Raw genomic sequence first — 15,236 nt, 5'->3', positions numbered from 1 at the left:
GTTTGTCTCTCTCTCTCTCTCGCTCTGTCCAACCTCCACCCAACACAGACCCCTACAGAAGCTGCCCACATTGAGCCTGGTTCTGTTTGAGGTTTCTTCCTGTTAAAGGGGAGTTCTTCCTCCACTGTTTCCTAATCTAATATCTGATGCTGCTCATGTGGGGATTCTTGAATCCTTAATGTTGAATTCCTGAATCGTTGGGTCTCTCTCTAACTAAAGAGTTTGGTCTAGACCTGCTTTTTATGGAAAGAGTCTTGAGATAACGCTGTTATGAATTGGCGCTGTATAAATAAAGATTGATTGATTGATTGATATACCAGCTTTTATTTCAGAACTTACAATCATTTCTACCAAAGACAGTACCCCTTGATCAAACTGACAAAGATGCTGAAATGTATCAATAAACGCCCTCTTTAAATAATTCAACGTCTTATCATTACTTGTATGCTACATACATACATACATGAACTTGTTTCAGTCAATGACTGGATAAAATAAGAGCTGAGTGACTAAATCATGCTACTGCATCATGCCTTTATAAGCTTGCGTATTGGAGAGTACCCGAGAGTAACTTTTATTGAGTGCGTCTTAGTGGACTGCCGTAATGCCTTAAACATTATAGGGGTTTAACAGTGCAGCCAGACTGGACAGCAAAGAGAGTGGGTGGCAGAGTTGCTGCATTGAAGTCAACTGCTAATTAAGATTGATCCAAACCCATGCTGGCTGTGCTGCACTATAGGACAGCACTACCCATAAATCTTTGAAGTGACTCACCACTGCCTGCTTCCCTCCTCCTGCCTGCCTGCCTGCCTGCCTTACTCAATCTTTACACTCCCTACCGCCCAGGATTATACTCACAAGACCGTGTGTCCTTTCACGTTCACACTTCCTGTCTGTCCTCTCTCGGACTATTAAGGTCCGTCTATGCTCAAAAGGAGTGCGTGTCTGATTGTCTGAACAGCGTCTGAAACCCCTTTGTCATTGGCAGGATTGGGCAGAGATGTGCCCGGCAATATCTGTGTGAGTCAGGTAATGCTAGAGCAGAAGTAGTTGGCACTTGTCGCGCTGTGTTTGAAGTGTTTAAAGACGTTTAAATCAGCCACTCCGGAAGAAGGAATGAACAGGCATCTGTCATATTGTTTAAACCACAGTTTACGTATGATCTGACAAGAAGTTCTAATGACGCATACTGGCATCTTAATCTACCAATCATGTCCGCTTTATGCACTGAACTGTGACTGTCCTTCAATTTTCACCGCGAGCCCCTCGTGCATGCGTCATGTTCGCTCATCACGACAAGGAGACATGAAACGACATGTCATAGAGGCCTTTGGAGGGACCTCCACATCGCTGCGACAGCGCTCTCTACCGTACCCTGTGACTCCACGGCACTTTCTAGGCCGTCTGTGAACGGATCGTAAATATTGAACATTCACGCACAGACACAGAGTGAATTAAAGGGAAAACCTGAATGAAAGAGTGGAGAAACACATCAAAGGCAGATGCTTCCGTGCTACTGTGCTCACTGAATGGTTTGGTGAGTGTAAAAAACGATGTGAATAAAATGTTAGTCACCAGATCTCAATCCAGCTATGGATGGTTCCCATCTCCATAATATCCCCTTTAAATCTAGTTAGTGATGTCTATGTCTTATTGTATCTGATGCAATATGTTCTTTTGTTATGTCTTGCTATGTTTTTTTTCTTATTGTCTGTTATAGTCAGGACTCTCCTACAAAAGAGAGCTTTATCTCCTCCTTGTTAAGGAATAGAGGAACGGTGTTCGTCCCTCCAACAGAGTTCAACAGACTTGACAAGGAGCTCTGAAGCTATTCAGGAGGCTCGTTGTGCTCCGACTCCACGCTAAGACACCTCCTTTAGTGTGTCATGATTCTTGGGAGCATTCGTCAGCGCAGTAACTTTAAAAGAAGGTACAGATTGAAAAAGAAACTCGCTAACTTTTTAAGAGCTAGAAGATTGGTAACATTTCACTTTAGTGCTGTTACCTTGGCACATGGCACCTTTTTGGCAGTTTCAAACACATTTGTACAGCACACACACACACTGTAGTTCATGAAAAGATGGAGAGCCTCCAGGCACCTCCTGTAAAATACATTGCTTCTATCCAGATGATCCCAACCACATACTGACTCAACAGTACGGACGTTCCTATGTGGTAATTCAAGACACAGAGTGGTAATCAGCTATTGTGAATCAGCTAATCAGCTAAAACGTGTAAGGGGATGAGAAAAGATATGCAGGCCTGCCTCTGGACAAATGTCTAATACGAACGATCTTTAGCGTAACTTCAGCTATCACTGGGCAACGATGGGAGAGTAAATATTCACATGCATGATTTAAAATAGGAACTTCGTTACCTTTGAACTTGTGGAAGACGGCCCAGAGTTCAGCAATGTCGGTGGCGAACGTGATGTCCGTGTCCAAAACGATGACTCTCTGCAGGTCGGACGGCAGCGTCTTAGTGAGCACCAGCTTCATCAAGCCGTAGATCCCGGAGTAATGTTTGTTGGGGATCCATGATACTTCAGACTGAAACATCACACCAAAGCAGAGTTTGGATCAGCATTTGATTCTATCAATCATCCACTTATCCTCAAGGGACCTTAAGGGGCGGGATACACCCTGGACAGTCAATCACAGGGCCAACACACAGAGACAGACAGCCATTTAGAGGTAATTTAGAGTCAACATGTATGTCTCTAAAACAGCATCTTTAAAGATGGTTTACAGAGAATTCAAAAAGGTGGGTCACTAAGCACTACAAGATAGTGAGTGAAGTTAAATGCAGCTTTGAGTATTTCTAAGGAAAGCTGGGAGTTAGTGGAGAGGAGTCTGCGTTATTCACCTTCAGCTCATCTGCATCGTAGAAGTCGACCCTGACGGCAGGAACCATCCAGGTATGGAACAGAGAGGACAGGATCTGCTGAGCAATGGAATCTGTGATGAAATGGAAATGTAGAGGGTTCCGCCTGTGGACACACACACACACACTTGAATAAGTTCAATGCTCTTTCACAGTGACCTAAGTTCACACTAGGAGTTCTTTACTACAACCTGCCCAGGACTCGTACAATTTATCTGATGTTAATTGATCTAGGATTCAAGGATTCAAAGTGCTTATTATCATATGCACAGTAAGGAAACAGGTTTCTATGTACAATGAAATTCTTTCATCGTTGTCCACAATGAATTTCCACGACAATATCACAGATCGGACTGGCATTAAATACCTGGTTAGACTTGTCATCCAATAATAAAACCCAAAATATTGCCAGTTTTATATGGTAAATGGACTCAGATTAAACCATTCACACAGCATTCATACACTGATGGGTTGCCAGTCAGGAGCTTCAGGAGCAACTGGGGGTTCAGTCTTGCCCAAGGTCAACCCGCTCTACCTCTGAGCCACAGTCGCCGCTATGCTGACTTAGCCGTGTTCAAGACAAAGTTTAACTTCAGCTTCTTTAAAAGAGAAGGGTAGCAAAAAAATCATTTACATTCCCCAAAGTATGGGTATCAATAATGTGCATCACTTCTGAACCTCAGGTATCTTATTGGCCATAACAATGAAAATGTTTGACTGAAAAAACTGGTGGACATCTACACTTCTATCTGCTTATAAAGTGCCTTTTATGTGAGGACTCGGTCTTGAGTAGAAACTGTTTAGTCAACAAGTATATCGTTTTAAGACTCTGGGTCTGTATGGGACCGGTTAAAGCAGACACACTAAATTAAGGAGCCGATTCATCAGACTGGATGACCAAAGCTTCATCCACTCTGTCTCTTACATCAACTCATGCACATAGAAGAGGAGTGTGGCAAAATAGGTGCTTCCAAATGAGGTTAAGAGACAGCGATACTGAGCTGAGGATGTGAGCACCACGGGGTATTGTGGTGAATGACTTTAGGAATGAATGTGTCAGCTGCACTTGCTCAATCAGAACTGGGGGGCTGGAAGCTGTCAAAATGTATCGGAACTCCACACGAGCTGTCAGCAGCAGCAGCAGAAAGGGTCTTTGCATCCTCTGGACAAATGGCGATAGGCCTTTCTCTTGGCTGCTTGGGATCACGCCAATAAGGAAGCAAATGTGTCAAGTGCATCCTGATCATCAGAGCCGTGCCTGTGATAATTGAATCATCTAATATAATATCAATATCTTGTTCCAGTACAGACGTTCAGAGGGGATGCAGACTCTAAACTCTGTATCGCCGTCTGCTCACAAATGAGTGAAACGTACATTTTTAGTAGTATTGATTACCTCTGAATAGTGATGCCAACATATTCAGTTGGACGGATTTCCTGAGAAGCACATGCAGGAATTGATGAGTTATTACCAGCGGTAGCTTCACAGACAAACCTCAGACAAACAAAAACAATACCAATACCATCTGTGGCACTAAAATTTGAGTCGGCAGCCCAAATTGACTAAATGAATGTGGCCAAAAGTGACAGCAAAATTGTCTATTTTTTTTTAATTTTTAAAAAGATGCACAAAATCCCCAGACGTTCCACGACCTTGTGTTCTGTCTCACATTATAGTGCAGAAAGGGAAAACAGCACTTGGATATTTACGTATGACTGTCAGAGAAACGGTCAGGTAATTCCCCATAGCAGCAACACTGAGAAGCAGCTCTTCCTGTAAAGACTTATGCAGCATGTCCCTGATCGCGTGCAACGTCTCCAACTTCTGACAGAGAACGGTTATCATTCGCTTTTAAAAACCGACAATAAGTGCTGCAGTTTTTCTGGATCATCCTGACAGGAAACGCACAGGTGCTGTTGGCCACTTCACAATGATAAGAACTCCCTGTGTCTGACTGACACAGGTGGGGGCAGCATCGGTCACACGGTGACAGCGATTCTGCGGCGGCTCTCCATCACTAAGGCGAGAGCGAACTGGTGGCAAAGATTTGATTTACAGCGTAGGCTAAACAACATGCTGCTGCTGAAATCGAACTGACAACACAGTACAGTAACTACGGCATATATCACTTAAATCTAGTTTGACAGGGAATTTATAGCATATTCAATATTTCATCACACATGGACAATACAGGGAAGAAGAACAGCTGGAGAGAGCATTTGATAAAAGCTGCACATCAGCTTATCTCAGGATCAGGCAGTGTTTGACAATCAATTCAATGTCCCATCCCATCCTCTCAGTCACTCAGCAGAATTCCCCACACTATCAAATGACAGTCCAGCAGGCTGACTTCTCAGAAGTCTGTCCGCTCACATATCTGCGGCTCAACGGCAAACAGAAGCGATTGAAACAGCCCCTCTGGTTTAACAGGGCCTGCATGCAGCAAGCGTATCAGAAATGCTACTGTATTAGCAATGCTTAACGAAAAAGACCTTTTCTGTCGTCTGATCAGTTAGGGAGGAATGTGAGCTGCAACCTACTTTACTTTACCTCCTGTACTTACAGTCTTACGGCTTAGTGACTCCATGCCTTGTTTTTTAGAATTAAAGAGAAAACATAGTGACAACAGCACATACTATACATGTTCTATCAATTTGTCAGGTTGATTTGACATTATCTGAAGGCTTCCAAACATTTACCACAAATATCTGCATATGAAAGGATGGTGGTGGTTCCTTAAGTCCTCTAAAGTAGTGATGGAGCCAGAGCTTTCAGCTATCAGGCTCCTCTCCTGTGGAACCTCCTTCCAGTTTGGGTTCAGGGGGCAGACACCCTCTCTACATTTAAGAGTAGACTAAAAACCTTACTTTGTGATAAAGCCTATAGTTTAGGGCTGGATCAGGCCTTGGAGCAGCCCCTAGTTATGCTGCTATAGGCTCAGACTGCCGGGGGAAGTATGTCATCGTATGTGCTGCTTCTATTTAACTACTGTGGTTTTTATATACTTCCTTTTATACTTTTGTACAACTTCAAATGCAATGCAGAAAACTGGGATTTCAGCAGCCAAAATGTGACAATAAATCAGCGTGGAGCCGTTAGGATAATTAGAAAAACTAGAAAAGGACATTTTTGGAGTGTGCTGGCAGTCAGGCTCCAGTTCAAGGAGCACGGACACATCGAAATCATGCTGAGTCGGTAATTTGCCACAAATTCAAAAACAACCAATGAATAAGAATGAAGTCCGTCCAGAGATGTCACACACTGTCTGTCGATTCGCCTTCATGAACATTGAGAAGAAATCTATCTATACAAATGAAATACACTGCCTGTGAACATTTAATAACCGGGGAAGCCTTATTAACAACATTTCCTCACTAGAAAGCTTAAGTTGAAAAACATAAAGCTGAATATAAATAAGTAAGAGAAAGAGCATTACTGTACCTGTGGAAAAGAACAGATTTAACTAGAGTCACCACGTCTCGACTGGCGTTGTAGCCTGCACACACGATGGCCACGTGGATGGTCTGTGGAGAGATCAGGAGGCAAAAGGCACATTAAAATACAAAACAGAAGACTAGAATCACAGGAGGTGTTGATTGTGCATGTCATAGGTTAGTACAACATTTACAGATTTGAATTTGCTGAGCAGATATAACAGATAATAAATAAATGATTATTATCATCATTATTGGTGTTATACAGTGGAACATACATCGACGTATCAAAGGAGGAATTCTGATCAGCCGTTGCAAATACCAAGCCAAATGCTTCTGGTCTGTTCATTAACACCAAGGGAAAAATCCTCCTTTGGTTTAAAAGGGCACTTGGATGTCTTCTTCACAGCCTAAATCTTATTTTGACAGCTTTTGTGCGACTGCGGCGCTAAGTACCATTAAACTGTAATTGTACAGTGCAGAGTAAGATACGTAGCTCTGCGAGATCCAGCAAGCCTTTACAGAGGAACAACTTGGCTCCTACTTTTAAAGTTCAACCTATTTCTTTTTTTAAGATTTCAGAGTAATAGGTTTAGACACCGTGGCCCCACCCAGACACAACACAGGGCGAGCATCAGAGCATACGAGCACTACAACATTCCCTTATGTTTCCTCACATAATCTTGGTTCTATTGATTCTAACAGTTCTATTTTCAATTCACTTGGCAGCGTCTAAAGTTGCCCACTACGGTCTGTGCTCATGACTCCTGTTTTCTCCTCAGTGAAGCTGTGATGTCACTATGTACGACCGTCGGATATCAGTTGAAATGATGGTTATAGCGAGACCCCCCCTTCCCTGTAGCTGATTTTTAACAGTATGTGCACATTATGCTGGATTTCTCCCACAAGGCTCTGGGCTATGGCTCCGATCTTAGCTCTCAAAGTATCTCCCTAACGCCAGCTTGACATGTCAGAACTCCGTGTGCATTTTCGTTTCCCCTCTCAGAGCTTCTACATTAATCTCCCTGCAGGAGGTCAGGGCAGCCAGGCGAACCCTCCAAATGAGAAGGGGTCATGTTCAAGCGCTGCTGGAAGGATGTTACAGTCAGACCGCCTCCTCTTGATTTCGCCTCTTTTCCGACCCAAAGGAACTGCTCTCCCTGCAGCCGGCTGGCTTTTGAACGGAGGCCAGGTTGCAGCCGAGAACAGCCTGTGAGTGACGGCTGATGTGGGAGGAAAGTAGAAGGCGGTGATTAGAAACCATCTGAGGGCATATCCTTTCTCCAAGCAGCGCACGCAAATCACACACCTGCCAGTGAGAGAGCACATACTGTGTGTCTGTGTGTTGGAGCATTCTCGGTCCGAGCCACAGGAATAAAGAAATGTATCTCTTCCCAACAATATCTAGGAATATGTTGGGTTTTTTCAATGCTTGATATCAGAATCAGAATCAGAATCAGAATTCCTTTAATAATCCTCAGGGGGAAATTGCTTTTGTTACACACAGCTCCGAAAGAATAAGAATAAACTTCAAACACAGAAGTAAAAATATGAATATATAAAAGTATGTATAAAAATCATTATTACAAATTATTACACAGAGGTAAATTACTGCACCAGGTGAGTCCAGAGTCTTATTATACTAATAAGATATGATTTGATATGCAAACGAAATTATTTCGTTTTGCTTGTTGTATCTTTCTTCCAGTACGGCACGACGTCGGGAGCTTCCATCGACCTTGTTTCACTTAGTGGGAACAAACTTCTATCTTAAATATTTGATAACATCTTTAACATATGGAGCCAGACCCAAGGCCTGCTGCAAACACGAACCGACAACAAGTGATCATAATAAATGTCGACGTTGTAGAGCAGACGCAAATGTACGAACAAATAAGTAGCCTAAATAAGTAAGTCTAAGTAGTCTAAACTGTACATAGTGGTCCACATGATGAAATATCCAAATTGGCATCATGTACTGTATGTACATAGTTTTATGTACATAATTTTTAATTGTCTGTTTGTCTGTCTGGAGTTCAAACGATGCTGTATATCTGATGCTGAAGCCTAAGTAGCCATATACTTTCTTTCCTAAAAAGCAAACAATACACAAATTAAAAAGAACTTTTACTCCTACCAGGCTAATTCACTGACTGTGACTTCCACACTGAAGACGGTGCTTTCTACAATATCAAAGCACGGTTGTGCACCGATCGGACATTTTCCATTTTTACTTTAAAAAAAATAAATAAATGACCGCCTGCAATTTACTTAGGCTCCATCCAGCAGTTACAAACCAAACTCCCAGTTTTCTGTATACTGTATGTACATCACTGGGAAGACCTACAAATTTAAAATGTATCCTAGCAACAGAGATACAAGCGCTGTGTCTGCACAAGTTATATAATTCACCAAGGTCTTATAGTGGAGGAGACATCTCTCACTTGAAATAAAGAAAACCACGGCTAAAATCTGAAGATTTTCATGTTGTAACTACATCGATAGTGAGATCAGACGCGTCAGACTCTGATTCAGCTCCGCTGGTGATGGACTGATTGATTACACTGAACATTCACGTTGTGCTAATTCATCATAATAGCGTCTTTGCAACAGTGGGGGAAGAGAGCGCCTTCTGAAAAGTTTGGACAAATTGAGAAAAACGACCCCGTCTCATTATGAGCTGCCGATGTGTGATGTGTGAGACTAACCGCTGCTGTGGTCTGAACTTTCGATTACCGCCCCGCTAACCATTTTCTCGGGAGACACTGTGCGGACTGTATTTACCAAGAGCTGGAAAAAAGCTCCGTTTCTCCTACAGAAACAAATACTGTTTTTCTAATTTTTTTTTTAAAAGAGTTAGTCGTTTCCAACATTACTCAAACAAGAGGGACATAGTGCATTTGTTGAAGACTATTTTAAGCAGCAGATGAATTCACATTTGGTGCTGTAGTCGGTGTTTATGGTGGGATTGAGCCAAAACAAACTACAGTGAGGGTGTGTGTTCATGGTAATAAAGGAACGTGTCATCAAATGAAACAGTGAGGCTCACTGATGTGTTCTTAATGGTTTTTGGACAACAATGGAGCTCTGTGGCACGATGGAAGAAGATATATCAGGCTGCAGTGCACACAGTACCGTTAGCGCATTCATTCATTCGTCGTCGGTTTGATTTTTGCACATGGGATTTGTCGACCCAATGAAAAACACTGAAGAACACCGGACATATCATTCCACCTCACAGCTACACACAGTTATTGCTACGCACTTCTGGTTCCACCTCTTAATGAACTTCTACGAATATGTTGGTTGATTTAAAGAAAGCTAATTTATACTTAATTCATATTCATCTGGTGTGATAATGGCAGCTGAATAATACTCGTATGCTCCCAAGTCTACTGCCAGCATGGTGTCGACGCATCATTGGAGATCTACAGCGCTGGTGTTAGAGCCAATCAAGTCACCAATTCAAAAACCATCCATTGTAAATACCCAGTAGGTCTTGCAGAGATACTTCCAGGTTCAACTTTCAGTTATTAATAATGATCCATACTAATAATGCTTATTAATGTTATGTGTTTATGTAAAACATGAATCTCAGCTATATAAATATATAGCTATATTCACTCATTTATATGTATCTATCTTTTATTAGTTCAGACTGACCAACACCGCCACACCCAGATCCACGTTGCTGCTGTGGCTAAACGAGGCCCGAGTTTGAAATATATCAGCAAATGATTTTAATGTAGATACTAACAAGTGTTAGTAAATCCACTATTGAGGCAGCATCCTCAATGAGTGTCCTCGACCGGCTTCTTAGCAGCATAGCAGCATCTTTTAGTCATCCAGACAAACTCCAACAGAGCTAAAAGGTGATGTGCTGTGGCGCCGTGAGGTGCTATCAAGGCGGGGAACAGAGCAACGGTGGAGTTAAAGCTCTCACATCATTCAGCCTTCTGAGAGTGAGCCACAGCCAGACAGCAAACTAACAGCACCACTGCAGAGGATTAGGCTAATAGGAAGCTAAAGCCAAGCTATAATGTGATCTTGCAATGTTCCTGGAAAACATCTTGCAGGTCATACTGCATCACTAAATGAAAAAAGGCTTTGGGTTGTGTGTTGTTTGTGAAAGCTTCCGGCCAAATGTACATTAAACACATCTCACCTCACACTTATCCACCGCTGGCTGCTGAACACAGTCAGAGCTGTTTGCCACCGCAGCAGCTTTCTGGCCTTCATTGTCGCCAGTGCCCTCCTCTGAATGGGTTCGACTTTGGTTGCCACGGTGACCGCCGCTTGGAAGGCGCGCAGATGGGCTCCTGGGTGGGCGACTGAGCTCCCGGCGCAGTGCCCGGTTCTCTTCCTCCACCGCCCGGACCCGCAGCTCTAAGGCCTGCCGCTCGCCGGCTCCACCCACCGGTGTTGATGACTGGGCTTCCAACGGAGACAGGGGGAGGGGCTTCACTGTGGGGGTAAGGACGGGGACAAAAGTGGTGAAGTACGGGTCATTTTATGTTACAATATCAATATGATGGGTCACACTCAGTGGACGTTTTCTGGAAACTCAACTAAGAATCACACGTTACTCACATTCAAGCCAACAAGACAAAATCCTGTGAATAGACTTTAGAAATACTTAAGTTATGAACTCAAATGATCCTGACATGACTAACCCACGGCGAACACTCTGAGCAGACATTAACAAGAATGTCTACAAAACTGTAGAATTTCCCCTTTAGTAATTATGAAGCATTCAATCGACAATCTAGATGCTTATTTTCTTTGTGCCCCTTTTTATCTCTGGCAGCATTAACCCATATGTTCAAATTCTAACACTGATAAGTTACCTGCAGTTTGTTAGGTAGCTCAGATCATCCACTGATAACATGAATGATCATCCAGGATCTAAAATCTCCACGCTTGCAATGATCTCCGAAACTGTCCTGCATAAAGTGAGTCAGTATATCACATCTCTTCTCAAAATTAATCTTACTGCCCCCCCCCCATACCAATTCATTATGTGAATAATGAATCAGAGAGGACTGTCTTCCACTACTCTGCACCTTTTATAAACGGAATTCATTGCACAGGATTTCAAACCTTGACTGTATCGTCCCACAAGCTGATTAGATATCTATTTAGATATCAGTTTAATGAATGCATATATGATATGTGGTTGATTTTCCTTCAATAGAGAAACCCTATGAGTGTCTCTCTCTCTCTTGTACATGAGCTACTGCAGGAGAGGGGGAGGCCTTAGTTGAAGATCATTATAGATTACAACAGGTTCTCTAATCTGAATCTGACTCGTCTATTGATTGTTGTTGGGAAATAGATGTCTCTCTAGATGTCATCCTAGTCGGCGACCAATTGCTCCCCACCAACTGGGAGAGTTTTGGTTCCCCTTTCGACGCAGGCCGTCAAATAGTCATCCCTGTACTAAAGTTTACGTGTTTCTTTATAAAGTTTTCTTATAATGACCTCTAAATGCTGTTTGGAATTAATTGAAGCAATGTTCCTATTCATCTTTTCAAGTGTGGTAATGAAGGGACGCCATTTTGCTTCACATTCATTGTCCCCTGCGGCCATAAGATATAAAGGCAGTCGGTATACACATGCGTCCCTTCAGCCATGGAGGGCCACTAAGCTTTGTCCTGCACAACCAAAGCACCTTCTGGACTCAATTTGGTCCAAGCTGTAATTAATTTGCAGAGTGGATTTGCTGGGCCTAATCCCACTGAACTGGACTCAAGGACCATTTGTTTGCGCTGCTCAGAGATTGCATATGGCATTTTCAGGGCAGCAGATGCACCTGGTCTTTTCTGCAGCCAAGCCAATTCATTTGGCCATTGAGTAGGTATTTGTCGTGAAAGCTCATCATCCACATGCAAGCAAAAGGCTCAGTGAAACGCATGAATGAAATGTTCCCGGCACTGGTTGAAAAATAACAATGCGTTTGCAGAGCGCGCCGTAATTTACATGGAAGAGCCACATTGTTTTAACAATGAGCTCGTTAATAATGTATGCTCAGCCTGCATGTGCTGTGATTTTAAAAATCATATATCGGATAACATATCTTTTTATAGTGTGGGCTTCTTCTGTTCAACGTCAGAGCTAAAGGGTCCACATATGTTGGTGGAATAATACTGACAGCAATCCACATTTAAAACTCCTTCACCTTCTGATTGGACTCTGCTGAGGAAAAGAATGTAAACTTTAGATTTCTGAACGGGATGCTTTTATCTAAACAACACAGAGAACCAGGGGTTTCAAGCTTGCATCAGAGAGAGATGTGTGTGTGTTCTGACTTTGTGAATGTATTTAACAATGTTGCAGTCGGATTCCTCCCTCTTTTCTGTTCTGTTGTTATCTTAATTTGCTAGTGCAGCTTCCCCCCCCCATGTTATCTTACATCCATGTCATGCTCACCACCCACTGCCACATGGGTGAAGTAAAGTGAAGTAAAAACAACAAAGCCCTTCAAAACTGTAGATGAGCACTTGACTAAATAGTTTCATGTTCTTATGACTCCTCCAGATGATGATCAGCTGACCTCTTATCCGGTTAACAAAGACACCTGTAGCACGTACTAAGTGACGCCGTGCCCCCCAGTGCATTCGTGTATGTCCAATTTAATTGTCGTCAGGATAAGGCTCCATCCTCTCCCTCCCGCTCTCAGGCAGATATCTGCTCGGCGGTGACAACACATCTATCGTATGACGGCATCTCTTCCCCTGGCAGAGAGCTTCACAGACCTCCACACAAGAACAACATCCACATCATGTCTGATCACTTGGATAAGGAGATAGGATTCTCAGTTAACCCTTACGGTGTCCCAACCCTCGCACTAAGCAAAAGGAGATAACCGTTTGAAAAATAAATCATCGTTCGGGACAAAAAGTTCAGAGAAAATGAATTCAAGGAAGTCAGTCCTTTAAACATGAATGCTATTCAGTGCAGCTTTAAACTATTTTCAGCCAGTTAAGACTTGCCATCTGGTTAAAGGAATATAGACACAGCAGAAAAGTGAATTTATCAACACACACTCACATTTTTTTTTTTTTAATCCTTTCATGCAAGGGCTGTTCCTTACACTGGCAAGGAGACTTTCAGGAATCTACTCAGCAGAATGACACATATTACTATTTATTCACATTAAAGCATGCTGAACGTCAGCACATACATTAGATATGGAATGCATAGTATGCAATTATGGACGCAGTGAAGACGGCGGGCCAAAGTTAAACCCTACAGCCCTACTATGATCAAAGAAATACACTGGAAGACACAATCTGCTACTGCCGGACAACAGGTGAGTAATGTTTGGATATTCTCCCAAGACTTCTGTAGGAAAATCACCAAATCATGAGTAGCATACTATACTGAGATCATAAATTGGGGCTAAGCTGAAACAGGAAATGGGTTTTAAAACATAGCGTTTCTGAAAGCTTGATAAATCTGCAAGTTTTTTTTTACTAATCTACCAACCCATGTGAGGTCTGACGAGCCTCGTGGCAGCCTTCCTGATGCACATGCTAACGGGGTGTGCATGTGTCGGGACAGACGGATTGTGTCAGCTGCCTGATCTTGACATTGGCAGTGATGGTATGATCCGGATGTTATCACGCTGGGACTATCCACAGCATGCTAATAAAAGCTGATGTGTGTGTGATTTGGACGAGTAACCTTGAGCGTTGCTGGGTGGTTAGATGGATGGTATGACAGCTGCTAACAGGTGTGAATACTTTCACCGTTATGGATTTCTGCTACATCAAAACACGACAGACAATGTACCATGTGTGCATCGGTCAATTATTACTTAACTGTACTACGTGTGGATGCCGGGGCAGTGGCAGTTGTAGCTGTAATGGTTCATGGCGATAAGTCATTTTGGTTTGCTTGTAATGTCTGAGCTAGATTTGGCCCTAGAAAGCGGGGCTGTCGTGGTGCACATTTGTTGCCATGTGCTGAGACTCTCTTTTTTAAATCAAGCAAGAGCGCCACAAGATCATGTGGCGAGAATTAACCAATCGGCTCAAAGAACTTGCTTTCCCCCTTTCCATTTGAGGCGAACTGATGATGGAAGAGTGACCGATTATGCCTGTTAACCAAAAGCTGTCCGAGTCTGTCAAGTTCTTATTATTCTGACGCCGACGGAAGACACAACGCCTGGAGATACATCAGCTCATAACTCAGGATAACTGGTGAGTACGCTGATGTGGTGTTTTTTACGGTGCTAGTTGTAATGGTTAGCAGTTAATTTAGCCTGCTCTAATGTTTGCTCTAACATTTTCTTGCTAGGTTAAACCCAGCGATTGCTTGGTGACTGCAGGCAGAACAGTAGTACAATCTGCCAAGCACACTGGATCAAAAGAAGAAAGTGCAACGGCTGGCCACTCTAGGCCTCTAGGGCTTGGTACTGAACTCCTAGACTTTTAACCCTAACCCTAACCCTAACCCAGCTAAATTGCTTCGATACAAGAGGTGTATGGAAAAATGCCTTGACAACCCATACCAAATTTTAATATGAAAGAAGTAAATCCCATCAACAGCCAATGAGCATGCAGCACGCTTGTACCGTGATCTAATAATGCTGCGGACTGACTGTCCAACGCTGCACCCTGTATGCAGGAAAAACATGCACTATTCATATCACTACGCACTACCCTGACTGGGTAGTACTGCTGGTAATGTCAACTTAAGTTAAACCACTCCACAGCTAGACTGTGGGGACCCTCAGCAGCTCCTTCAGCAACAGGCTGAGGCTGATGGGGTCATTCCCCCCATCAGCCATCAGACTCTTCAACAGCAGCATCGCTGGCTGATGTTAATACACTGAGAAACAGTCCATAGTCACTACATGGTTGCTAATTGGCACTGTTTTTCACTCCTATCATTCCATTCATTTCTTCTTCCTG

The 15,236-nt window shown here is 43.0% G+C and overlaps 1 protein-coding gene across 1 annotated transcript in view; it reads right to left on the bottom strand.

Moving 5' to 3' along the window:
• The window catches only part of large1 (LARGE xylosyl- and glucuronyltransferase 1), an 85,308-nt gene that overhangs the window by 41,416 nt on the left and 28,656 nt on the right, over nucleotides 1-15,236 (bottom strand). The window contains exons 3-6 of the mRNA XM_070853662.1: nucleotides 10,484-10,782; nucleotides 6,326-6,408; nucleotides 2,866-2,989; nucleotides 2,378-2,549 (exon numbers count right to left, since the gene is read on the bottom strand). Coding sequence (XP_070709763.1) covers nucleotides 2,378-2,549; nucleotides 2,866-2,989; nucleotides 6,326-6,408; nucleotides 10,484-10,782 — 678 coding nt within the window. The remainder of the gene's footprint in view (nucleotides 1-2,377; nucleotides 2,550-2,865; nucleotides 2,990-6,325; nucleotides 6,409-10,483; nucleotides 10,783-15,236) is intronic.

This window comes from Pempheris klunzingeri, chromosome 22 (assembly GCF_042242105.1).
Source record: "Pempheris klunzingeri isolate RE-2024b chromosome 22, fPemKlu1.hap1, whole genome shotgun sequence".
NCBI lineage: Eukaryota > Metazoa > Chordata > Actinopteri > Acropomatiformes > Pempheridae > Pempheris > Pempheris klunzingeri.
The sequence above is the reverse complement of the archived record's forward strand: the minus strand, read 5'-3'. Positions and strand labels throughout refer to the sequence as shown.